This window comes from Acartia tonsa, chromosome 13 (assembly GCF_053477335.1).
Source record: "Acartia tonsa isolate MP-2025a chromosome 13, ASM5347733v1, whole genome shotgun sequence".
In the NCBI taxonomy this organism is placed as follows: Eukaryota; Metazoa; Arthropoda; class Copepoda; order Calanoida; family Acartiidae; genus Acartia; species Acartia tonsa.
This window is the reverse complement of record NC_137272.1, coordinates 26087004-26114064: the sequence shown is the minus strand read 5'-3', so window position 1 is coordinate 26114064 and position 27061 is coordinate 26087004. Positions and strand designations below refer to the sequence as shown.

Sequence of the window (27061 nt, the reverse complement as noted above, 5' to 3'; positions counted from 1 at the left end):
CTCTAAATAACCTCCAGATGACAGGATCATTATTGTCAATCATATAATCTTGGGCTCTCTTCATATTTTCACAACAACCATTCCCGTCCTTGGTAAAAGTGTGTTCGAAATTGCGCTTGAACCTAGATAAAAAAAGGGTTTATATCAAAACAGTCTCAATATATAACATATATCAAGAAAAGATGAACTAAAAGTCTTGCCACATAAAAAAATACATGGTACAAAATTGAAATTCTTTGAAACATATGCCATAGAAATGTAGTTCAACAATTTAACAAGAATACAATATGCAGTTAACATTTCGTGAAACTACTTTTTTAACTAAAGAACATTGAAATGCATTTTGTGAAACTACCACTTTCACATTTAATAGACGCGGAATAGAAGCGATAAATAATTGAATTACCTACAAGCTTGTACGTGGTTCCTCACTCGAAAGATGTCGCTTGAAGACACATAGGTTCCTGTTCTCCACAAATTTGGTGGGATAGCTTCATGTAGGTACGTGGTGTTAAGCACTAACTTACAATGATCCAAGAAACGTTCCACTGAAATAATAATGAAATTTTGAATTAACTATGCATAGGTACATGTTTATTATTGTACCAGGGGTGTATATTCTGCACAAGATTTATTTTCACAAATAAAATATATATATAAAAAGATTATTGTACATGGTCACCTGCTAGCAAGAATAGGAATGCCCCTTTTATTCGGTTTATTTCCCTTGCCCCCACCTCCCTTCTCCCTGTTTTACACGTTTTCTCATCATGTCAAATTTACAAAATAATATTTACTTACCAGTTTCGTCATCAATAAGTTCCGGAGCAGTCCAAAAGGCAGCGGTGATGCGGGCGTCAAAGGTGAACTGCTCGAACATGACATATAGAAAGGTGATTGTGTCTCTGCATACTTTCAGTAAGGTTTGCCAGTCTTTATGCACTTTCAGTGGGTCATCGAAATTTTGGATGAAAAAGACAATTTCTTCTCTTCGCATATAACCATCTTTTTTCAAGGGGTCATGGTTCTGTATTCTTTCTTTGTAAAATTCTGGTGAGAAAATACGGTCCACGACAACATCCTGATTCTCACTAGGCCCTTTATTCGCCTCCTCCTCAAGTTGCTCATCCACATTGGTCAGTCTTCTTAGATCAGTCACCAAGGTTTCCACTATTTTTCCGGTTTTCTTCATTTCTGTTGTCAGCGTTACAGTATTTTCAGCCATATCTCTTGATACACTGTCTTGCAGGTCTTTGATGTCATTCTTTAGTAATTCATGGTTTGTCGACGTTTTGTTTGCCAAGTTTCTGATGGACGCATTAATGGGCTCTATTTGATTTCTTAGGTGTGAGGCGAAGTAAGTACGTAGCTGCTGAAATTGGTTCTGAATTTGGTTCATAACGGCCCCGGTCAACAAATCCTTAAAATTAAACATATTAAACCACATATTTTCAAGTCTTGGTATTTTAAAAACTACGTGGTAGAAAAGAGGACTATCCACAAACAAGAGCAAGTGATCCTAAGCATCTTCCAGCATTTTTGGACTTTGACAAACAAAAAAACTTGGTAAAATTTGACCAACTTTTTGGTAAAAATTGACAAGGTAAATTTTTAGGCTAAGTCCAGATTTTTGGACTTTGACAAAAAAATCAATTTGGTAAAATTTGACCAACTTCTTTGTAAAAATTTACAAGGTAAATTTTTATTGGTCAATGTTTACCAAAAATTTAGTCAAATCTTACAAGTTATTTTTTCCAGGCTAAGTCGATATATATCCTAAATAATTGTAATTTGTATCCTCTGGATGACAAAATGAAATAAAAATAATACCTCGCTTTCTACCATCTCTACGGTTCTACCAGAAGGGGCAGATGATCCCTGGGGTTGTGATGACTGGGGTCGTGATGATGTTGCAGGAGGAACTACAGCTCTCTCGGTCCGTTGACTCGCGGAGTGGGGCCGTGGCCGTGGAGATGGGGTAATCCTTATTGGAGATGTTGTGGTTCTAGTTGTGTTCTAAAATTAATATAGATAATTATTGTAAAGCATTACTTACCGAGGATTATAGTTTTAAACAACACCGGCATTATCCTGTTAGGAATTTTTTTCTTCTATTTTTTAAAACTTTACCCTCCCCCCCCCCTCTCCCGACAAAATGACTGTGTTAGGTTAGGCTAGGTTAAGTTATATGGTTAGAGGGACCCAATTTGTTCAACGGTTAACGAGATTTGTTGGTACAAACCCACAAACAGACATCATGTTAGTAAGTTTAGTATAACAACAAAACACCAACAAACCAAAAACCGATAACAATAAAACTTAAAATCCTACCTTTGCTGTTGTACCTTTGCCACCTCCAGTAGATTTGGTACTTCCAGGTTTGGCACTTCCAGGTTTGGCACTTCCAGGTTTGGCACTTCCAGCTTTGGCACTTCCACCTCTGGCACTTCCATTAGGTTTGCCACCTCCAGTAGGCTTGTTGTTCTAAAACAAGAAATAATTGTTGTATTTACAATGCATAATAAGATATTAGATAGCAGTGGCTACGCCCCTAGAATTTTAATTACTAATATCAAATGTTAAACACACTGTGGAAAATTAATAAATAATTATACTTGGTCAATAATCTTTTGTGGTCTGTTAAGCATGAACCGATAAGGTTTTCCTTTCGATCCGGTAACATGCGAATTTATAAGTTTTAAGGGCGAAGGGTAGCAGCAATTTGTACAATAGTAAATTAGGCCTTAAATATAATTTTTACCTTTCCAGAACTAGCACTCTTTCCAGTCCTCGTCATTTTGGGATCTAGCTTGGTCAATTGCCAGTCGAAATTACGCTCTTCTATCCAGGTCGTTGGCATGGGCAATTTGCATAGTTTTAAATCTGAAATGTGTAGACAGAAATTAAAATTTTATGTAAAATTAAATTAAATTGCAAACATGTACTCTTTCAAATTACAGACTAGACTTATAACACTTTAACTTCATACCCATCGATGGCCAAAAAGGTAGGGTTTTACTAAATTAAGTTGAAATGCCTTTTTTAAAATTAGCTATAAAAAATAATTTTAATGAAAAAAATATTTTAAAGTACATTTCACATAAATTCCAAATAAAGAGGGAAGGGCCTTCAGTTGAATTTTACAACATTTTACATACATATTATAACAAAAGGGGGGGGGGGGGGGAAGTGACACTTTTTGAAACCAAAACTAAAAGTCAAAGGAACTGAACTAAAGAAACAGTTACAGATCTGACATTTTGCATGGCAGTTGTTTTATAGGGGTACAATATGGAACTTTTAATTTTGGTTTTAAAAAGTGTCACTTCCCCCCCCCCCTTTCTCTGCTTTCAATGTACAAAATTAAATTCCGATAGGAATTACGATGGAGACATCTTGATGCAACAGGTGTACGGAGATACATGCTACTCTGTACTTCAGTAGGTTGGAGGCTAGTTGTGTTGGAGGATGGCTATAGTCTTCGGGATCGTCAGTCTTGCCTACTCCTAATACCAGGGGTGTATATTTTCAGTGTTCAAAACCATAAAACTTAATTCATATTTCCTAGACCCCCCCTTTACCACACTCTCCTCCTGTCATGATAAGAGAATTACAAATAAATTGTGGTAGGTTAAAAAGGAATTAGATGAAATATATAGTTCATGAAATATTTCTATACAACAATTAATCATGTGCAAAATATACACCCCTACCTATTATTCTGGAATCTTCAGGAAAGGTGTATGCCGGAAAAAATGTCCTCACTTTGTGGACCAACCATACTGTTTTATCACGACGGCAGTCTGGGACAAAGTAGAGGTCTTGGCAGTCTGTATAGAATTGATTACTCTCGAACTTTCGTTTGTTGACAGTCCTAATTCCCCTGACAGCATGCTTCGGATTTATGTACGGTTTCACTGTGTGATACATCAACAATCTAAATATGTCATTTATGTCATTAATGGCTGTTAAACGGAAAGGTATGTTGCTGGTGAAATCGTTATAGCTTAAGTGTTTGAAGCAATACACGGAAAGAAAGTTATGTTACATTTTTAAAAATTAAATTAAAATTTGTAAAGAGTGGGGGGGGGGGGAGAAGTGACACTTCTTGAAACCAAAACTAAAAGTCAAAGGAACTCAACTAAAAAAAAATAGTATTACCTGTTTGAAACCTCTTTAAGGCCAAAATTATATCCGCGGATGTAAGTTGATATTACATGATTGGCACTTTCGAAACTATAACAACTGAACGCCATGGATGGTCCAAATCGGCGGACATGTTCCGGCATATGGTAAAGCATGTGAGTATTGTAACTCAAGCACGATTCGCCGTACATCTCCGCCAATTTTGAGTTCAGGACCATTATCATGGTCTTGAGCTCAGCCACACGTTCAGTTGTTATATGCTCTTCGAGACTGCGCAATATGTGAAATAAAAACTTGCATATCAGACGTTGTTCATCTTTAAGATTTGCCAACTGGAAAAAAAAAACATTGTAATAATTTAAGGTAAAACTAGCTGTTTCGCCCCTAGCCTCTAGGGGCTTCGCCCTATATACTTATTGGAAGTCCACCCTCCTCAATAGAAATATATATATATATATAATATAGCACACATGCGCAAATTTAAAAAAAATGTTATTGCTATACAATATAATGAAACTGAAATAAGCTTTAAATTCTAAAAAGATTATAATATGGTAAAAACCTACCTCTGCATAAAATATCATATGGTAGAAGCCCAGTACTTTGAATTCAGAACTTTTCAAATTGAGGGCTAGCTTCTTCTCTGTCAGGCGCATGATGGACGTACGGGGAACGCGATCAAAATCGCCAACAAGTTTCAATTGATCGTTGATTTCATCTATAATTGGAGTTACTGCAGTTCATGGTAAAATATGGGTGATAAGGAGAAAATTTTCAAAATTTAAGTTCTTTAAACTTTTCAAACTAACACTCTTTTAAGCGGCATAACAAGGCGTACATATAATGTGTAATAGACATAAATCCAAAACTGCAGAATTTTATCGCAGTGCCGAGAAATGCGCGAAGAAAACACCTATTTTACGTGTTATTTCTTTAGTCAAATGCAGTACATCCCTGTAATTCTCTCCATTTGAACTAAGTCTTCTTCTTCCAATTCTGGATAACTATTACGTCCTTTCTTCAGGTACGTCATCACTTTCTTTACATAGCCCAGGTGCAACGCGTGCATCGGATCACTGGGGCAATCTTGTATTAAATCCAAGCTCGGGTCAAGTTCAGAAAAACTGGTTTTCATGTTCTGATTATTTTCCTCATACTTGCGGAATTTCTCGTCAGACCTCGGCGTTCCCATATTTTGACTGTCACTGGGGTAAAATACATTCATTGATTCGAACAATACCAAGTTCTTTTGACGGAGATAAGTCTGTGAAAAAGCCATCCCTGGAAGGTCACAGTGTGGGCATCCATTTTTTGATCCATGGCCAAGAAGGCCGAATACATCGGCTCTGGCAACGGCATCGTGGATGATGGTTCTACATTGAAAGGTATGTCCAGGTAATCCTTCTTGAATTAGTTTGTTGATGAATCGGGTAACATTATCCAGAAAGTTGTAACTGTAGGGACGCTTCCTCGTCTTCTCAAATATGCTGACTGGCAATATAACACTGAAATCTTTGTTGAAGAATAACCTGAAATAATAAAGAAGAATTAATAATAATAGCATTTAATACCTTAGACTTAAAATTTTATTGTAGTCACTGATTTATAAAACGTAAAGGCTGGTAAAATTTTACCGTAAAAGTGGTAAAAACTAGGTTTACTTATGGTATTAATTAAGTCCTGGTATACAGTAAGACAGATTTTTATATATGAATGCAATAGAAAAAAGTATCAATTGTAAACTTAGTTTTCTTTCTTATTTGTTTATTGAATGGTTTCCTAAACTTTTGCTTTAAAAATCTGGGCTGTCAATTGATGTAAAACAAATATTTTGATATCCTTTGAAATATAGGCTGCCAATCCTAAAAAATACCTTTTCAAGGGTCATGCTGTATATGAAAAGAACTTTATCCCAACCCAACCCTTTCAAATCCACAATATATTAATTACTTACCTAATCCAGACAGTATAATAGGAGATATGAGATCCCTGAGCTGCTTTCACTCCGTCGCCCGAGATGTCAAAAGTTATATGATCATCAACGGCCTGTTGTCCATTCAACCGTTTAAAGTCTGTGATGGCGTCTTGGAGGATCTCATAGGTAGGGAATCTGGAAAAAGAAATATATTTTTAACTAAAACTTGCATAATTCAAAGAAATTTTGCACCATCGGGCTCCAAATAATATTACGATGAAAAGTAATGGAACAAGGATGACAACATCCATAAAAACCAAAGCACTGAAACGGTACGACAAACGGACATTAACAATTGTGAAGTATCTGAACTGAATTTAAAAATATTAAAGTCGAACCAAAATTGTATGTAAGTAAATTTGTTAAAAAAAAATGCTTGAAGAAGGATAAGGTTTATGCACATACTTAAATTTTAAGGAATTAATTATAGAGTGGCTTCGCTTATAATATTGTTCTGAAGTTGTCGCAGGAAGCAATATACCAAAGAATGATCAAACTGATAATTAGAACACTTGAAAGTTTGTTGTTAAAAAAGGAGAAAAATCGACATGTTTAAAATGGACGTACGGAAATTCTGGTAATGATTATAGAAATGCTACGCTTTCTAAATCGTATATAAACATACCTGCACTCAATCAGTGAACCAGGAGCATTTGTAGGATTATATTTGTTTTCTTTGATTTCAACTTTGTATTTGGGTTTGAATAATGTATTATATGACGGAAATTTGAAAATACACAAGCGTTTCAGAATCGCCAGGATGATTCTAACTTTGTGGTGAGAGATGGGGTTGTCTAGAACACAAACGCTTCTGAAATCATTAACAATTTCTTTCTCAAGTTCTGTAAGATGTTTGAAGGGATCCCCGTCATGATCGCCATCAGGTTCGTCATCAGGGTCATCGTCATCATCGGGGTCAAAATCATCTACAGGTATATCAAACAATTCGACGTGTTCCCAGTCCTCGGCATCTTGAATGCTGTCATTGTCTGCATCATTTTTATCGTTGGTATTATTGTTGTTAATATTGTCTACAACAATATTAATGTAGTCCGTTTCTTCAGGATTGTTATTTAATCGCTCCAAAACTTGGTTTGCGTAGCATTGATAACATATACTTTCGGTTTCCTTTGTGAAGTTGGTATTGCAGCCTGTACAAACTTTACCTAAAAAAATACGATGTTAAACATGATGTTTTATAGTTATAAACCTTCCCGGGACCTATGTGAAGGTACCCTGTAAAGGAGAACCCAATCGGTTCAGCGGTTAGCAAGATCCTTTTGAACAGACACACAGACATCCTGTTACTTTAGTATAAGGATAATGCTGTAAGGAAAAACTAGTCAAATTAGAAAGTTAAAAAATTAAAAATTCCAGAAAAAGTAGATAAATGTAGAGAGTGGGTGAAGGTGGGTTAGGTTAAGGGATCCCATGTAGAATATACACCCCTGGAACAAGGATATCTTGAGACAAACTTAACTAACGTTTGATCAAACCAATTGTTTGAAATTTAGATTGAAAGGAAAATAAAAAACAAAAATTGGGAGACAATGTTTGTGGGAATTTGGACAAACAAACAACAAACAGACAGACCGACATCGTTCTACTTTATATTACAGATATTGTAGGTTACCTTTTGACGATGCAGTTTCGTTCTCATATTCCACATCCATCAAATCCTCCTGCTGTTCTTCTTCTAGTAATGGCTGACTGTCTTCACTTTGTTGATGTTTCTTGCGCCAGTATTTACTTCTGGCTCTCGTTGCATTACAGAAGAGTTTTCTTATGGTCCTCAGTTTATGCTGCAACTGGAAAAAGATTACATAATTAGTGAATTACTTATTTAAAATAATATAGGGAAGTTGTTATGGATCGTTATTTGGGCAAGCTACACGTGTCAATTGATTACAGTACATATGACTATACTGGTGTAAGAGCAAGCATGTTTATAGTGCGCTGACTGCAAGTGAAAAATAGAAATTAAAGTCGAGCATAGATTATACTTTAAGTACAGTAATGAAAAGTAAGGTGTCATCTTAAATATGTAGAAATAATTAGTTGTAAAAAGTCACCTGTACATTTTTCCTCTTATCTCCACTTCTTATACGCTTCAGTAGAGCTTTAGAGAGTGTACCAATCAAATTGTCTCCCATTTCAATAACGTCTAACAGGGGTGTATAGGTAACTCCTGAAATAAGAAGTATATGTTATAATCAGGGATGTATATTCTGCATGGGATCCCCTGCTCAGGGGGGGGGGGAAATAAAAAATAAGTGGTTGGAGGGAAAAAAAATGTAAAAATTAAGAAAACTGAAAACATTTTTTCCATTTTGCCCCCCTCCTTGGTTAAAAAAACTAAAAAAATGTGTGGTAGGAGGGATAAAATAAATGAAATATAGAGTTCTTTAAATATTTTTCTATTTCCCCCCCTACTTTTTCAGAAAAATCTAGGGGGGAAAAAAAATAAAAAATTTTGTAGCAGGGGAAAAAAAATAAATCTTGTGCAGAATATACACCCCTGGTTATAATAATAAGGTTATTACTTGTTTACATATAACGAAAGAAGGAGAAAGTAAAAAAGGGGGGGGGGGAGTGACACTTTTTGAAACCAAAATTAAATGTCAAAGGAACTCACAAAATAAAGAGTTAGAGTTACAAACATAAGAAAATACCCTTATTTATTCTTTGATTGTCTATAAAATTAATTAAACTTACCTATCAAAATTGTGATCCAATTATACATACGTCATCCAGCGTTGGTCTGACATTTTTTTACTTTGAAAAAAATAACTATATACAATATACATAAAATTTTGTTTGTTCCAGTCCTGACCTGGATAATACCTATATAAATTTCCTGCCTTCCCTGAAAAGCCGACGAACGCATATATAATCGAGCCCCACTGGTCGTGACTTTTGCAGAATTCTGCAGTTGCATGGAGTTTTATTATAACAACAGTGTTGAACCCAGAAAATTTGTTAATTTGCTATAAAATAAATAATGTAAAACAACGAAAACAACATAACAAAAATATTATAAAAAAAAAACAAAAAATAAAACATATCAATTAAGATCTCCTAGAGAGCTATAGCCAGAAGCTTAAAAAACTGTACACGTGCATACGTAATCGTCGGCTTTAGGGGTAAATAATGTTTATTAATGTTTATATGCAGGAAATTATATATCTGCACGACCAGTGGGGCTCGATCACTGTCACCATGGGTACTTAATTATAAAATATATGGGCGCTGCAATCAAAGAGAGGTTAACGTAAATGTTCTGAAAGAACAAATTGATGTTATCCTCTTAGGAAATACCCCCCCCCCCCTAGAAAAACGACCCCTGGCCTCTACCTAGCCGTATAACTTAACCTAGCCTAACCTAACCCAGCAATTTAGTTTGGGGGGGGGGGGGATGGGGAGTTAAATAATACAAACAAAATTTTCTAAGAGGATAACGCCACAAATTACAATTAAAATTCGCTTTCAGCATGGATATCCGGAGGCTGGATGAAATCGCCGGCGGCGAGCTCGGCTTCTCCTAGCTTCTCCTTTCTCTTCCCTGAAAGGAAAGAACATTGAATTAAAAATGAGAAAACTAAAGCGTTTTTTAATGAAGAAACTCAAAGAATTCTGAAACATTTTTTGGTTAAAAACAATTTTTTCCCCTGCTACAAAAGACAACTAGCCATGAACAAGAGCAGGTGATTTGAAGCAACTTCCATCATTGATCCACTTATTTCTTTTTTCCCCCTCCCCCCCCCCCCCCCCCCGGAGCAGAATATACACCCCTGCAATAATTTCGTAGTTTTTACCTTTCCTTATTCTTTCCTGCTCGTCAGAATGTGAAGAACTCATGGTCTTGAATATTATCAGGGCCGGGCAGGTTAATCTAAATTAAGAAAAGAGATGTGTTACTATGGGTTTTATTTAGAAAAAAGGGCTGACGTTGGTGAGGAAAGGTGCACAGTCGGCTTCATGGTCAATGACATATCTCTCGGTATCATCCAGGCGGGGTCTCTCGTTCTCGTAGAGATTCTCGGGCATAGGTTCATTCTTCTTTAAGTGTGTCTCTACCCAACCGTGATGGTATAACAGTTTTACTATTTCAACAGCGTCATCAATGCCACATGATTCTTCTTGAACTCGAATATTTAGCTTGGAGAAGAGTCTCAACATCCTAACCATGAGGGCGTCCCATCTGTCATGCAGCTCGTGGTATTCGTATGGATTCATCCTAATTTGAGGAATGATTATTTTGTTTGTCTTGTTTATTTTTGGGAGGGGTGTGATTAATGTTTTTTAACTTTCCGGTATTTTATTTGTCCTTAAACAAGGGGGGGGGGGGAAGGCCTGGAGCTCCGGAACCTGGAGGCCTATCCAAAAAATCTTAAAACTTGGGAAAATTCATCATATAAGAATGATTTTATCCCTAATAACCTATACTCTCAGTCCAAAGATAAAGCCTATACTCCCTGTTTACGCAAATGTGTCAAAACTTCCCCCCCCCCTTATTTATTTAAAACAAATTTTGTAGCAGGAGAAAAAAAATAAATCTTATACAGCTAATATACACCCATACCTGTTATTATGATGTACGCGTACCCAGGTGATTGACTTGAATAGCCTGTTATTCAGAACTATCTGAAAAGGTAGAATATTTAAGAAATAAAAAATTACAAAATAAAAATAGCTCGTATTCATTCGAATCCGGTGGATAGGAACAGGTGTTCTCATTCATATGCAAAAAAACTAGGTAACTAGCATATCGTATTATATCCATGGTTTTCTACGAATATAAAAATCTAAAAGCATAAGATTAAAAACAGTTATTATTAGCCAGTGCCTCCGGCACCTCTGGGCAAAAAAAGTAGTTTCATTCTTATAATTGTACTCCTATATTTGCGAAAATCCGTTTATACTACGATGCAAGAAATATATTTATTAATTTTACATTTAAAAAAGTCCTGTATATTACGCAAGCTAAAAAGAGTCCCAAAAATGGGAGAAAAAACGAATACGAAGAATATTTTACAAAGAATTCTCAATAATTAATGATAAAATTTGAATTATAAAACAGAATGTTACATATTAACTTAAAAATTCACTGTAATTTCACTAAAAATGATTACTAAAATACAAAAATGCACCGTAGTCATATAGTGCAGTTGAATATTGCGCCGATGGAAAGTTACGGTTGCCAACATACAGATTGAATAGGTGGCAAAACACTTTGCAAGACAGGTTATATTTTTAATCGTAAAAATGCAACGAATAATAACATTTCATGAATTATATAAGTTATGCAGTTTTAATTAATTAACCGGTAAAATATTAAAATGATATTATATACATAAGGTGTTTTTTAAAGTTTGGCAACTTTGTCGAGCACGCTGATTTGATCTTCTGAAAACAGGGTTACGAAAGTTTAAATTAATGTAAATTTTTTTTAATGTGAATGTAATATATTTTTGCAATGACTTAAATGAAATATCATCGATAAAATATAAAAAAATATATTGCAATGGATATAAAAGAAATATTTTTCAATATAAAGTTGTATACCTGTACAGAGCATGTGCATGAATGCCGCTATACCGATTGAAAACTATTGAAAACAATGAGTGTTATTTCAAGTCTCTTAGAGAAAATACGTGTTATATCCAAGTATGATTGACAGGAGATGGTCCATCTCACAAGATTTATATGAATGTCATTTAAGAATTCTAGAGAGCTGATATTCAGAAGTTTAAAAAAGTACGTGTCTACCAGTCTTGGCTGTTAGTATATGGACCCTGCAATCAAAGAGTGGTTTGCGTAAAAGTAAGTGTTTAAATAATTTTAATATAAAAACATTAATAATATAGGACCTTGAGCGTACGGTTTTAGGCTGCCTTCGATTAACGGTTTAAGTTTTACTAGCGGCTATGCCCCTTAGAAGCCTCTAGGGGCACTTAAAGTAGGAAGAGAAAAGTCGAGGCCTCATCCTATTTTTAATTTGAGTTTCAGCTATAGATTAAAATAAATAAAAAGCTTCGTTGTAAAAGAGAACAATATTAATATATTTATATAATAGGATAATTGTTTTAAGCCTTTTTTAAGCCTTTTTGATTTGATCTAAGAAACACTTTTTATCCTATTCTTAATATTAAATAATTCTTTAAGGGGTTTAATATATATAAATGTAAAAGAAATATTAATAAATTATATTTAAATTGAATATTGTTTTTCAGGTTCAGCAACACTGATTCATCAGAAATAACTATTTGGGCGCTGCAATTAAAGATTGGCTCACATAGAAGTAAGTGTTTAAATAATGTAATAAAAAAATCAATATAATATAGGACCTTACGCATGGTTTTAAGCTGCTTCGATAAACTGTTTGTTTTATAATTTTTTAAACCTTTTTGATATATGATATAAGAACGACTTTTTATCCTATTCTTAATATTTAAAGTATTCTACTATTAATATATATAAATAATAATAGAAATATTAACAAATTATATTTCAATTAATATTGTTTTTCAGACTTAGCCAGGAATCAGATTCGTGAGAAAATATATGGGCGCTGCAATTAGTGAATGGTTTACATAGAAGTAAGTGTTAAAATAATTTTAATAAGAACATGGATATTTTAGGCCATGTTATTAAGACTATCCTTTAACGAAAGCTTTTTAATTCAACCTTGCTACGAAGCCTTGTGTGATGGTAGAGTGTTTGAGTTCTTAGGGAACCACACTAATTACATAATATTATCTTGAGTTAGACAGGTTTTATAAGCTGTAAACAGACTAATACAATTAGATATGTCATTATCTTTAAATTATTTATTATAATCTATATAATAGCACCTTTGAAATAAGCTCATATTATATCCAACCTATATTCGCCCTTTAAGGTTTATGATTGTTTTAAGCGTAACGAATTTATACCCTTAATAGAAAGATATTATAAGATGTGTTTTATGTAAAATAATATTGAAAATATGTATAAATTATATTTCAATTAATATTCTTTTTCAGGTTTAGCTTCGCACACAACTGGGTGTATTCTCTGATTATAAGCTGACCGCAATTCGATCGTGGAACATTTCTTGCACCAACATGAAGCTGTTGCCATCAGAAATTCATCCGTTAAAAGTAAGTGTTTAATTATTTGTAATAAAAGATAGTTGGAATAATCCTACACGCAACTACGGCAACACCTCGCCCCCAAAAGGTATTTTCCATGTATACAAGCGTAACAAATATGAAGTTAATATACACAGACACACATCGAACTACCTTCATGAAACTGTATACTAAATTATATTAACAATTAAGCTATTATTAAATTTATTAGATAGATATTAAACTGGTTAGACAAAAGTTAATACATAAAAATAACGTACTAGATAGGTAGCTATTTAAAATTAGATTTTACTACTTTATATTATTGAAACAGTACATTCAGGATATTATTAAAATCTAAACAGCATTACATTCATCCTCGTGCATGTTTACTTCGTGAAGAACAGCTGCCAGTTCGGCAGCCTGGGCAGCGGCGGGCAGCAGAGGGGAAGGACGGCAGCGATTAAGATGTGTAGTAATCCATCCATGCTGATATAACCTCTTACAAACCTCCCTCTGGATCTCGACATTGTCAGTTCTGGCTCTAATCTCTAGACTCTCTCTTAAAACTAACATACGACTATTTAATTCATACCATAACTCCAAATTCCTGTTATAAGACATTCTTAGTTTCTCTCAGTCTGGTTATGTATTGATAACTGAATTAAACTTTCTCTAATAAGCAGGCACGTACACAAGCTGTATCTACTTTCTCCATGAAATTTTCCCAAAACAGTTAACTTTCCTTTTTGTAAGGCCTTTTTGATTTGTTAATCCTTTGCTTAATTTAAAAATGAATATTCTTTTTCAGGATTTTGGAGTTGAACCAGTTTTGAAGTGTGGAGCTTTGCAGTTCCATGGAGAACAACTTGAGTTCCATCTCAACATGTAACAGTCACAGATTATACAAAAAATTTCATTATTTATTATGACGACAATGTTGAACCGAGAAAATTTGTTAGTCAGTTAAAATTAACAAATAATTTACAGAACGATACTAATAAGTTTTATTATGACGACAATGTTGAACCGAGAATATTTTGTTAGTCAGTTAAAATTAACTTAAATAAAGCGTATTGATTACAATCAGTGTTTATTATGACGACAATGTAGAACCGAGAAAATTTGTGTCAGTTAATTAAGTTCTACTCGAGAGCTCCAAACATTCCACAAGCTAAAATTCTAAAAAATATTGACTTTATTAAGAAATAAAGCGTATTGATTACAATCCGCCCAATCAGTGTTTATTATGACAACATGTAGAACCGAGAAAATTTGTGTCAGTTAATTAAGTTCTACTCGAGAGCTCCAAACATTCCACAAGCTAAAATTCTAAAAAATATTGACTTTATTACACATTTGACAGGTGTATGGTATGTTATTTACAGAAACGATACTAGTAAGTTTTGTAGTTTCAGTATTGACCTGGATAATATCTATATTTAATGACCTGTTATGTTATAATATGAAATAAATTCTAATTAAAATTATTATCATCATATTTTATTAATTTCATATTCCATATAACGAAAGCAAATAGTGCTGAGTAAAAGGATGTTTGTTTGGAAAGTATTAGGTCTGAATATTTCCTCATTATATTTTATTTGCGATTTTTATCATTAAGTAGAAGGATGTTTGTTTGGAAAGTATTAGGTCTGAAAAATCTGGACTTAGCCTAAAAATTTACCTTGTCAATTTTTACCAAAAAGTTGGTCAAATTTTACCAAGTTTTTTTTTTTGGCAAAGTCCAAAAATCTGGACTTAGCCTAAAAATTTACCTTGTCAATTTTTACCAAAAAGTTGGTCAAATTTTACCAAGTTTTTTTTTTTGGCAAAGTCCAAAAATCTGGACTTAGCCTAAAAATTTACCTTGTCAATTTTTACCAAAAAGTTGGTCAAATTTTACCAAGTTTTTTTTTTTGGCAAAGTCCAAAAATCTGGACTTAGCCTAAAAATTTACCTTGTCAATTTTTACCAAAAAGTTGGTCAAATTTTACCAAGTTTTTTTTTTTGGCAAAGTCCAAAAATCTGGACTTAGCCTAAAAATTTACCTTGTCAATTTTTACCAAAAAGTTGGTCAAATTTTACCAAGTTTTTTTTTTTGGCAAAGTCCAAAAATCTGGACTTAGCCTAAAAATTTACCTTGTCAATTTTTACCAAAAAGTTGGTCAAATTTTACCAAGTTTTTTTTTTTGGCAAAGTCCAAAAATCTGGACTTAGCCTAAAAATTTACCTTGTCAATTTTTACCAAAAAGTTGGTCAAATTTTACCAAGTTCATTTTTTTTGTCAGAGTCCAAAAATCTGGACTTAGCCTAAAAAAATACCTTGTCAAATTTTACCAACTTTTTGGTAAAAATTGACCAAGTTGCGTTTTTTTGTCTAAGTCCGAAAATTCGGACTTAACCTGAAAAATAGAGTTGTAAAATTGACCACATTTTTGGTAAAACTTCCAAAAGTGGTAAAATTAAAAAAAAAAAAAAAATTTTAAATTTAGGCTTCATTGTATAGAAGTCATTATTTTAAAGTAATACAACTGATTATGAAGAGCTGTTTTTAATTTAAAACACAAAAAACGGGGTTTTTTGTTTCGTCAAATTTTACAAAAAAAATGGTAAAATTTGACTAATTTTTTGGCTAAAATTTTTGCTGGTAAAATTTACCACGAAACTGGTATATTTTACCAGGTTGACCAGCTTTACCACTTTTCTGGTAAAACAATTTTTTTTTCTGGTATTTCGTAGAACCTGGGAATTGCCTTGTGCCGACTCTCAATTGGGTCTTTGAGAATCAACCTAAGGTGTCAACCTAAGGCCAAGATCTGTTGATTTTAGATAAGATGATTGTATATTGTGGTACAGTGTAAGGTTAGGAGGTAAACTTTAAAAACTACGAGAAATTTAAGCCTGCGCGTAGCAATTCATCATTCAGCCACCCATGAAAGGTTTATTTTTGGTGCAAAGTACGAATAATGCCGATATCATCATTTTACCAAAATAATTGCAACAAAATAAAAACAGGTGTCTTTGTCTGCTAGAAATTTCTTTTTAAGTTTGACGGATTTTGTATTTGATAGCCCATCTATGGTAATAGATCTATTACCTGGCAAGTTTATCCACACTGATGGCAAATTTTGGCGGGGGTTTCTGTTGGGGCAGGGGGGCTGGTTTAGCTGCCCCAAGTAATCTGGCCTTGTTTAACACCTAAAAAAAGTATGTATCTAGGCAAGAAAAAAAATATTTAGAAATACACTTTTTTTGTGTGTAATAGAGGTAAAATCTAAAAACAACTGATTTCTAAAAATATAAATATACTTTCTGTACTATTTCTGTTTGATGAGAAACAGTGCAAAATGTCAAGAATTTAAAAATGTTACTTGTAAAAGTAAATAATGAACCTATAAAATACTCTTTTTTTTCAAATTGTATCTCATTGTAATAGTAAATAATTTGCGTATATTTAGAAAGCATATTAGTTTTAGTTTTAAAAATGGTCTGTTTTATATTAGTGTTTTTTAATAACTGCATGGGCTATGTAAAGAGTGCTATAAAATACAAATAACAATTATTACTTTGTGAATGAAACTGAATTATTACATAATTAAGCAATGTTAATAAAGGAAAGTAAAACATTACTAAAAGGCTATTTATCAATATTTATATCATTTTCAGTTATTATTGAAAATTTTGTATTATTAAAAAAGGAAAAAAACCTTACCTTTGCCAAATCTAAGTCTTTAGAAACATCCCAACTCTTCTCCAGGGCAGCCAGTGTTTCAGCACTAATCTACAATTAAATGATAATAGAATAGTTGCGCTACAAACATGAATGATACTAAACACAAGCAAAAAAGCTTAGAAAATAAATAATCACCATGAAAGTATTACGATTATTATAAAAAAAAATAAATCTTTTCTTTAAATGAGTGGCGTGAGCAGGGTTTTGCCACGGAGTGTCCAAACTTTTGACATCGCCTTAAACCAAAATCGAGTGGGGTGTAGACCACTTTAAGGGGGAGGGGGAGGGGTAAATCCATAAAGGAGAATATCCATTCCCTCAACCTTACCAACCCATCTTCCGAACGATCTGCTTTCAATGTTTTCCCTTGTAATGCTTACTATTATATGATTTGTTTCAATACTTTTGGACCTAATTGTCCTTGTTATTTTGTGATTTACCTCTTTAGCTTGTTTTGATTTACCCTTTTTTGCGGGCTTTTCTCCAGATGTCACATTTCTCACATTCTTGTCTGCATTGTCCTGAGAATAGGATATATACAGATAGTTAGATAAATAAGTAGATAGGATATGTACAGATAGATAGATAGATTAATAAGTAGATAGGATATTTACAGATAGATATATAAATAAGTAGATAGGATATAATGAGATAGATAGATAAATAAGTAGATAGGATATAATGAGATAGATAGATAGATAAACATATAGAAAAACAGACAGACATCGGCACATGTAAAAGAAAATCTAAATTTCACGCAGACAGACAGACAAAGAGAATGACAAACAGAAAGACAGACAATAAAACAGACAGAATGGGACAAAAATGGACAGTCAACCAGAATAAAAATTGAATGACAACAACTTACACACGACAAACAAACAGTCAAGCAGTCAGACAGACAAACAAAAGAGATACTGATGAATCAAATACAATTTTTGGTTACAATTATAAACATTATTTTATAAAAATAACTAAACTATTATCTTTATCATTATCTAAAATCAAAAGGCAGAAAAACTGCCAAATGGACAGACAAACATAAAAGGAAAAGATAGAAAAAATTACTATCTTTACCATTACCTCGTTTTCTTTGACTTCACCCTGTGTTTGCTTTGTATCTTTAGCTGAGTCTAAATATTTACATGTATTAATACATTAATAATATTTAAAACAAGAAAGAAATAACATTTAATTAGAGTTAAGAAACAAAATTTTAAAAGGTTATTTTTTATTAAAAATAAACCAATAATAGTTATTTCTCGTATCGTATTATAAACGGCTTTCCGCGGATATAGAATGTACAATTATAAAATTAAAACTAGTTTTTTTAGCCCGGCCCCGTGGTGCCGAAGGACCGGCTAAAAAAACTAGTTTTAATCTTATGATTGTACATTTCTATATTCGTAGAAAACTGGATATAACACGATGCTAGACATAGTTTTTTCGTATTCATGAGAACCGGTTCCTATCCACCGGATTCGAATGAATACGAGAAAAAGTGTTTGTTAGTTAGATAACATTGCCGAGAGAAATCTTTACAAAAAGAAAATTTTATAAGCCGATCATGAAACAAATAGCAGCCGAGTGATGATATTTATACAAGTATCTTATTAAGCAGTGAAATATTTTCAGAAAATCAAAATATACAAACTAAATCACTTTTAAAATGAGACTGATTAACATCACCGACTTAATCTTAAATAAATCCTTTAAATTAAAGTCATTTACCTGTAGAATCAACAGATTTTTTGCTGTCTTGTTTGGCAGCTTGGCCCACGGCGGGTAGGGGTGTGTCTTTTGGCGCAAAAGAAGTAACAAAGTGAGACACCATGGATGGGATGAAGGCAAATTTATTGCTCTCCTCGTAGGGAACAGATTTCACAACTGAAAAAAATTTGCACATTTCACAGAGTGGATACAAAACCGCGACAGTTACAAAACCGCCACATTACAAAACCGCGACAATAACAAAACCGCAACATTACAAAAAAATCTATAATACTAAAAATCTATAATAAAAAAAGAAGGTCATGGCCGCAGAGCTCGGCCCCCTGGCCTGCCTAGCCGCAGGCGCTCGACCCCCTTGCCTATAACCTAACCTAACCTAACCTATATGTTTGAATGTTTAATGTACATTAACTTAATTATAGTTTAGAATTTCGTGGATTTTACAAAAAGTGGTTGGTAGATTTTTTTCAAAATATTAATATTTTTTTTACAATATTTAGGTTAGGTTAGGTTATGGGCAAGGAGGCCGAGCGCTGCGGCCATGTATTTCTACAAAAATTCCTACATAGTTATATTTTTGTTATTGTCGTGGTTTTGTTATTGTCGCGGTTTTGTAATATGGCGGTTTTGTAACTGTCGCGGTTTTGTTTGTCGCGGTTTTGTATCCACTCCCATTACACAGTGCTAAAAAATCATAAGGCTTCATTTAGAAGCTTTACATCAACTAATAGGATCATAGTTTAAGAATTAGCAGAGTATATGGACGACAGGCAAATTAAGGACCTGATTTTGAAAAGTACAGTTCATACATTTTTTTCTAGAGTTTTATAAATATTCTTTCCTTGCATATATTTTTGTCAGGATTATAATCTAAAATCAAATCAATAAGTGCTATTACATATTCCAAAACCTATTCTATAACCAGGGAGGGATGGGACATTGGGCTGAATATTACACTACTAATAACGTTTTTTTATTCGTTGGCTTAACAACTTTCAGCCAATAATTGTAATAATTTTGTGTATAATCATTGGGAATGTACAACAATTTATTGGCCATTGTCTTATTCCTATAGATACATGTATAAAATACTTACCTGTAATGTACCTTAAATTTTTTAATTTTTTCTGTCTTTCTGTCGTCTTGTCCTTATTACCTTTAGGCTCTTCCTGCTTCTTTTCAACCTTTTTAACTTCCTCTTTTTTAGCCTCGCCCTCATCTTTCTTTACTTCTTCTTTCTTGGCAGGGGGAGATGTTTTGGAAGTATCTTTAGATTCTTTAATAGTAAAAAGTCAATAGGAGATTTTTCTAGTTTAGTCTAACTTTATTTTTTATTTTTTTTTAGGCGCCAAAACAACATAATTTGTATGTGATTTTTTTTTTTTGGGGGGGGGTTGTCATCTTTTTATCATAGAGGCAAGGATGTCCAAGCTTTTTTATTTGAGGGGGGGGGGTAAAAATTAAAAATCCAAAATTTACATCTACTACTATTCTCCTTTGGAAAAGAACGTACTTTTTTACTTATTGTATTAAATTTATTTTTTACTAAAACTTTGAACAATAATTCAATCTTCCCCAAAACAATAGACTTTTTCTTTCCTGAATCATGGGAGACTACACGATGTGCTACCATTGATGTGATGAAATTTGGATCATTTTTGGCTTCATTTGCGTCAACTTTTGGCTGCTCGGCTGGTGCAGGTTTAGCCTCCTGCAAAGTAGTTCAGGGTAAAAACAAGAATGACAATATCTGTAAAGCAAAGCTCCGAATTCAGACTGCATGCCAAGTTTAAAACCGATAGGACTATATAGATTTTAAAATGTTAATCGTACCTCACTGTTACAATAATTATCATGCCAAGTTTGACACTTTAACATTAACGTTATGAGCTAGCCTTTACGTTCTTTACGTTGCTGCAACGTAAGAACCGACCCTAGTATTAGAAAGGCTTCACTTTACAATGTGACCCTATCATCTAGATTTAAACTACTTTGCCTGTTTGGTTTCAACCTTAGGTTCCTCTTTCTTTTCAGCAACTTTTTCCTCGGTAGGTTCATCAGATGCTGCTGCAGCAGCTGGTTTATCAGCTGCGTTAGCAGCCACGGCAGCTGTCACACAATGGGCTACCAGGCTTGTGATGAAGTTGAAGTCTGCTAAAAACAATTCAAGAATTATTATTCCTATCAATAATAAGAAACCGTTTTATTGCCAAGCTTCTGAATCTCTAGTATTAATACTTAATTGCTTTATTTGCTACCAAGAGGTAGGAGACATTGGGCTGTTTCTTACAATAGTCCCTAAAGTCTTTAATAAAGTTTTTTTTTATTCGTTGGCTTAACAACTTTGGGAACTTGGCTTGTTCATTTAGTTGTGTGTCCAAACGTTTCAACAACTAATTGTAATGTATAGAATTGGTAATTCATTGTATTATCATTGAGGATGGACATTAATTTATCGGCCATTGTCTTATCCCTTTAGATCCATGATTTGCCACCCTGCTTTTTAGGGAAATATGAAACACTATTTGTATGCCGATATGAAAATATGCGGAAATGAATGCACATCCAAAGGAAAAAATGAAAAGTATAGTTACATCATTCTAATTGATTAATTAAGTACTTTTTCTGTTAGCGAAGCTACTTTTTAAGACATTTAGTTTGGTCTATCTGTCTGTCTATGGTTTACTAACTTTTTGTTATAAACCCCATGTTGTTTTTTTCTTTTCTTTTTACCTTAAATTTCATTTTGCTGTCTTTTTATTTTAATCTATGTATGTATAACTATCTTCTTTTTCTTTCTGTATTTTCTTATTTTTCTCTTTACATGTTTTGAACTGACCTCTTTAATATTTCCATGGATAATGATATTTTGGTAAAGTTTAAGGGTCTGAATAATTTCAGTCAGTGGCGTGCAGAGGGCTTGGCCACAATTTTTTTTTATAACACCAACTTAAATTTATGAGGTGTGTGACTTTTTTTACCCTGACAGCCCCATTAGCTTTTTTAGGGGGAATCATAGAAGCAGTGCCTAATAAAAAATGACGCCATATGACCAAATGATAGGCCAGTATATATTTTACAATTGGTCAATAACAATGTATACTGGCCTATTATGGTAATTTTTACGGTATGACGTCATTTTTTATTATGCACCATTTGGTGCTTCGGGTTTAGACTCTTGTCAAAGTGGGAGTAGGGGGGTTGACATCTATTGGTGTATCTACCCTCTTAATTATGCCAGGGGGGTTGGATACGCCCCACTTCTGCACGCCTCTAATTCAGATGAGCTTTTATAAGGTACTATGATATCAAGGTTAAGTTATTAAGTAAGGTATCATAAAACTACTTTCGTCTGGCAATACATAGAACATTTCTACATCATTGATTTATTGAGTATGCCTGTTAAAATATTGAGCTAGAAATGTATATTATCGTCCTTGTTTTTATTCGATTCCCGGAAATTTATATGTTGCAATACAAACATTTTTTATCTCAAGCATTTTTAGAATACTTTTTTTCTTTTTACAATTTTTTTTTGTATTTTTTTTGCTTTTAGTTAGAAAGGTGTATCATTTATTCGAATAAAACTATTTCTTTTTTAATTACTATTGTAATTTTTCTATTAATTCTTGAACAATCATACGATGTTTTAATTAAATTAAACGATTTCTTCATGCAACTTTCATTTTATATAATATGAAATCTCTAAAAATGTATATATATTTTCCAAATAGATTATTTTGAATGTAAATCTACAGTTTAGAATTCCAAAATTAAAAATACAAAATTTTAATCAAATACAAAGAATAGCCAAACAAATGAACATATGAATTTTAGAGAAGATACACATTGGTAATAGGAATCTTAATTCAAAATTTCAGACTTGTAATTTTGAGATTAAAAAATCCGCTAAAGAATTGAAATTAAATGTCCTAGAGCATTACGTACGGATATAAAGACAGTGAAATGAATGTTCATTAGACAAGAGAGTATCTGATACTGACAACAATAATCTGAAAAGCAGCTTCGTTCCCAAATAAAGGAAAAAAATATTTGAGATTTTGCAGTAGACACACATAAATAGAAAAGTTGTTTACTAAAATATAAAAAATAAAGAAAATATCCCTAATCTTAATTACATTGATAATTAAAAAGTATATGATTCTTTTATGTTAGGATAGGTTAGGTAGAGGGGAGTGCCCTAGAAGTTGCAAGACCTATTTATAAGTTATTGGTATTGTGGTGTTTTTTTTTCTCAAAGTGTGCGTAGCCTATAGTTCTCAATAAAGAATCTTTGGATAAACCATTATTATTGATGCAATTAATAAGCCAAGCAAACAAACTTTTATGTGTTAATATTGTATGAAAAGTGTTCCAAACCCTGGAAGCATTTTTTCTGCAAAATTTCAACTCATGTTTGAATTCTAGCGAAAAGTACTAGGTTATTGCTGCGCGCAGGACATCCTCTGCAATTTTATTCAGTGGTGTGCGCGAAGCGTCATGTAAACTATTACAATTCAACTTTTCAGATATAAGCTCCAAATTTATGCATGCCAGTCAAAATATTTACTCACAAGGCAGAAGCAGTTTAAAGGGCCTATAAAAAATGACGTCGTACAATACAAATGACCTATTATAGGTAAATTACATTTTAATAGACCAATGGTAGGCAATATACATTTTAATTAACCAATGATAGGCCAGTATGATGTCATTTTAATATGCATTATCAGATGCTTCACAAGGCATCTTTTTTTAAAGAATGTCATAGCCAATATGGTTTTAATTAAAGAAAATGAAAGATATATTAATTGATGTTTTTAAAGAAAAGGGAAGGTATTGTGGGATATTGTCTGTACTGTACTACGATGCTATACTTGATTTTTCGAAACCGATTATTATACGATGGATTAAAACCATTTCTAAGACATACTGAAAAAATTCTTACCTTTGCCTTCTGGTGTTTTTTCTTCCATTTTTACGTCTGAAAAAGTTTATTTTTATATAAATTGGCCAAACCATTCACAATAATTTATTGAACACTGTAGCATAGCTATTTAATAATTATTATCAGCTACGCCCCTAGAGACCTTTTTATATAAGGATAATTACTTAAAGTTCCTTGTTTAAATTGCTCTAAATGCAATTTATGACACATAAATTATGCCCACGTATGCTTACACAACTCTATAGACTAGTTCATTAACACATATATGTATACTACTAAACATACTCTTATGTAGGCTATTTTATTCGTCAAAATCATAAAAAAAATTTTAGGGTAGCTTTGAGTTTTAAAGTCTTATATACTCTTATATACTTTTTTAATATCTTAAGTATGCCACGATTTTATTTCAGGGTATATAACCTTCATGTCCATAAAAACGAGCGCGATACATTTCAGGCTCAGGCAACTATATTATATTTTGTTTCCCAGATTTTTGAAATTTGCAAGCTAACTATCTGTTGCAAATTATATGATCTGCGACAAAAATGTTATCTCCAGTGTAGCTTTGAAACCGATCAATATCCACTGGATTAGAACCGGTTCTAAGCCATACTGAAAAATCATTAATTGTATCGTATTATAGCCAGTTTTCTACAAATATCAAATAAACGTCAATAATTCTTATAACTTTGCCTTTTAATATCCATGGAAAGATGTTTATAATACGATGCGCTAATAATAACGATTACAATATATTAGGCTTGAAATCAATACTCTAATACCATATTATCAAAGATAATCTTATTGCATATTCAGTAAATATTCGTTGCCAAAACATTGTCAATTTAACAAGGACATCTATGTACATTGTAAATACTAATAAAGCTTACAAAAAGTCAAAATAGAAGTAGTATAATAATTAGTACATAATTTAGAATCTCAAAACAAATATAGCGATCACGTAAGCTTTATTTTGGGTATGCCTTTAAATTTTATGTTGCAATTTAATTCTGCACGACTTTATGACGACGTCGATAAATCCAAAATCCAAAAATGCCATTGGAACTTTAAAAGCATTTAGCAGTATTCTCCCCCAAAATTATTAGAAACTTTTACTCGACCTACAGGAAGCTTCAATGTGAAGGAGAAACACATCGGTTCAGTGGTTTGTGAGATCTTAGGCTAAAGATACCTTTTAAAAGCGAAGCTTTTCTATAATTAGGGTCGGTCCTTCCGTACGTCCGTCCGTAACGGATAGCTTTTTTGGTTAATTTAGGCATGTTAAAATTGTCCTATCGATTTCAAACTTTGTATGATGATTCCTGTGTTAGTTAGGTAAGATTTAGAAAGAGTAGCAACTCTATAATCGTTACTAAAATGTCCGTAAGTACATTTTAAACATTTTGATTTTTAACTTTTTTTTCAACAATTTTTTATGGGATATTAATCATCCGATTGATCTGATTTTTGGAGTACTGATTCCTATTACAATAAGGTACAATATTATAAGCGAAGCATCTCTATAATTAAGTCCTAAAAATGTCAGTATGTCCTTAAACAGAATTCTGTATTTAAGAAGTTTCGCAACAAATTTACGTATGATTTTATCAAAACATATTTATTTATATTTTGTATGTACAGTTCTGACTTTTTACAAGAATTAATGTTCCTCTCTCATACAGTTTCAGAGCTTCGCTTGTATGGATGTTGTCATCCTTGTTATTTATATAATTATGAATATTATTTCATAAAATGTTTAAACATTACAAAGCTTACAATACAAGTTGATGGTCTATTTTTGTGCGAAATAGAGGCAAAGACACGTAAATGAAAGTATTTAATTAAATCTAAAAATGAATATTAAAAATTTATAGACTCAAAATGAAAAATGGAAGTTTGAACGACCCTAAAGAATTATTTGGGCGCAGAATGATGTTTAGATTATAAACAAATCGACGAAGACCAAAATACATAACTTTTACTTTTGTGTCATTTTTTATTCCTGTGACGTCATATAATGAGGAAGATGAGAGGATAAGTGGGAAAGAAGACCCCTCAAAAAGAGAAGTAGAATATGACGTCAAAACAGGTGCAAAAGTTAAAACTAGTAGCCAACTCTCAAAAAGTTACTTTTATTTAACCAAATATGCAGACATAATAGATATAATTTTCTAAAGATCTGATTGTATTAAATTTGCCCATTATAAAAATAAGTGAAAATTGTGCAACTTATTTTGCTCGCATGTTTTGTGTTTTTGGCAGATTTCATTCAAAACTGCAAGTTTTACTGTATGAAAATACTGCACAACAAGTACGTGCAAGATTTTTTAGTGGGGAATAGATATTAAACATTAATATTTGAGGGGGGGATCACCCCTTTTCACTCACCCCCTCCCCTTAAAACAATTGGTCTAACCACTGACTGAATCGTTATTTATCGCATCGTATTATAAATAAGCTTTCTGCAGATATTAAAAATATAAAACTAAAAGATTAAAACCAGTTTTGTTAGATTCGAGGGGCCAAAGGCATGGACTGACAAACATGGTATCAATGTAAAGATTGGTATTTTAGTAATCGTGTAAAATTGTCTGTAATATATATTATTTTTCAGTATCGATGAGAAGTGGTTCTAATTCTTCGGATATTAATTGGCTTTAAAGACAAACTGGAAAATGTTTAAAGTACTTTTAGTAGAAGCTTTATACTTAATTTAAACTTAAATTTTTTGTTTGTTTTGTTAAAATAATCTTTTTTTACAAACACAAGAGAAAATATTGACATTTTGTTTATTTTTCTTTACAGATCTTATTTTGACAGGGAGGGAGGGGACATTGGGTTGTTAAATGCACTAGTCTCCAAAGTTTTATGATAAAGTTTTCTTATGCGTTGGCTTAACAATTTTGACTGGTTGGTTCATTAAGTCGAGTGTTTAATAGTTTTAGCCAATAATTTTAATATAAAGAAGGGGTAATTTTGTTTATCATAATTGGGGATGAACATAAATTTATCAGGCATTGTCTTATCCCTTTAGATCCCTGAATTTTGGTCAACTTCTTGCCACAAAATTACAACAAATACAAAGTTAACTTCAGCTTTATTTTGCAACATCATTTTTTTGCACTAATCTATAATTCACTATGTATGTCAGTCCTTTAGTCAACAAGTTCGTAACGCTATGGGAAATGTGATTTTCTTAGCTGCTCTTCACGATAGATGCCTGATGTTTTGTTAAGTTTCCCTATTCTAATGAGCATCTAGTATGTAATTCACTTTGTACGTCGGTATGTCAGTCATGCTACAAAATTCAAATATCGAAAATATAAAAATATTTTAGAAAGGTTTCGTGTTTTTTTTCTCTAATTCATTTCTATTCTTGATTTTAACAAATACTCTTGTTTTTAAATCCATGA

The 27061-nt window shown here is 32.7% G+C and overlaps 1 protein-coding gene and 1 long non-coding RNA gene across 3 annotated transcripts in view; one reads left to right on the top strand and one right to left on the bottom strand.

Annotated features, from left to right (window-relative positions):
* Window positions 1-23681, bottom strand: part of LOC145335125 (uncharacterized) — a 43079-nt gene extending 19398 nt beyond the window's left edge. The window contains exons 1-9 of one of the 2 annotated variants that reach the window (XM_080180854.1): window positions 23649-23681; window positions 20697-20854; window positions 20302-20411; window positions 19857-19978; window positions 18701-18856; window positions 18053-18102; window positions 17410-17490; window positions 16949-17017; window positions 16334-16434 (exon numbers count right to left, since the gene is read on the bottom strand). In XM_080180854.1, coding sequence (XP_080036980.1) covers window positions 16334-16434; window positions 16949-17017; window positions 17410-17490; window positions 18053-18102; window positions 18701-18856; window positions 19857-19978; window positions 20302-20411; window positions 20697-20854; window positions 23649-23676 — 875 coding nt within the window. In that variant the 5' untranslated portion in view covers window positions 23677-23681. The remainder of the gene's footprint in view (window positions 1-16333; window positions 16435-16948; window positions 17018-17409; window positions 17491-18052; window positions 18103-18700; window positions 18857-19856; window positions 19979-20301; window positions 20412-20696; window positions 20855-23648) is intronic. The other variant, XM_080180855.1, reaches the window with a different exon arrangement.
* On the top strand, window positions 13173-14295 carry LOC145304142 (uncharacterized). Its single transcript, XR_013873998.1, has 2 exons — window positions 13173-13263; window positions 14045-14295. It is a non-coding gene; the product is annotated as an uncharacterized LOC145304142 (long non-coding RNA).
* Window positions 23682-27061: the final 3380 nt, after the last annotated feature.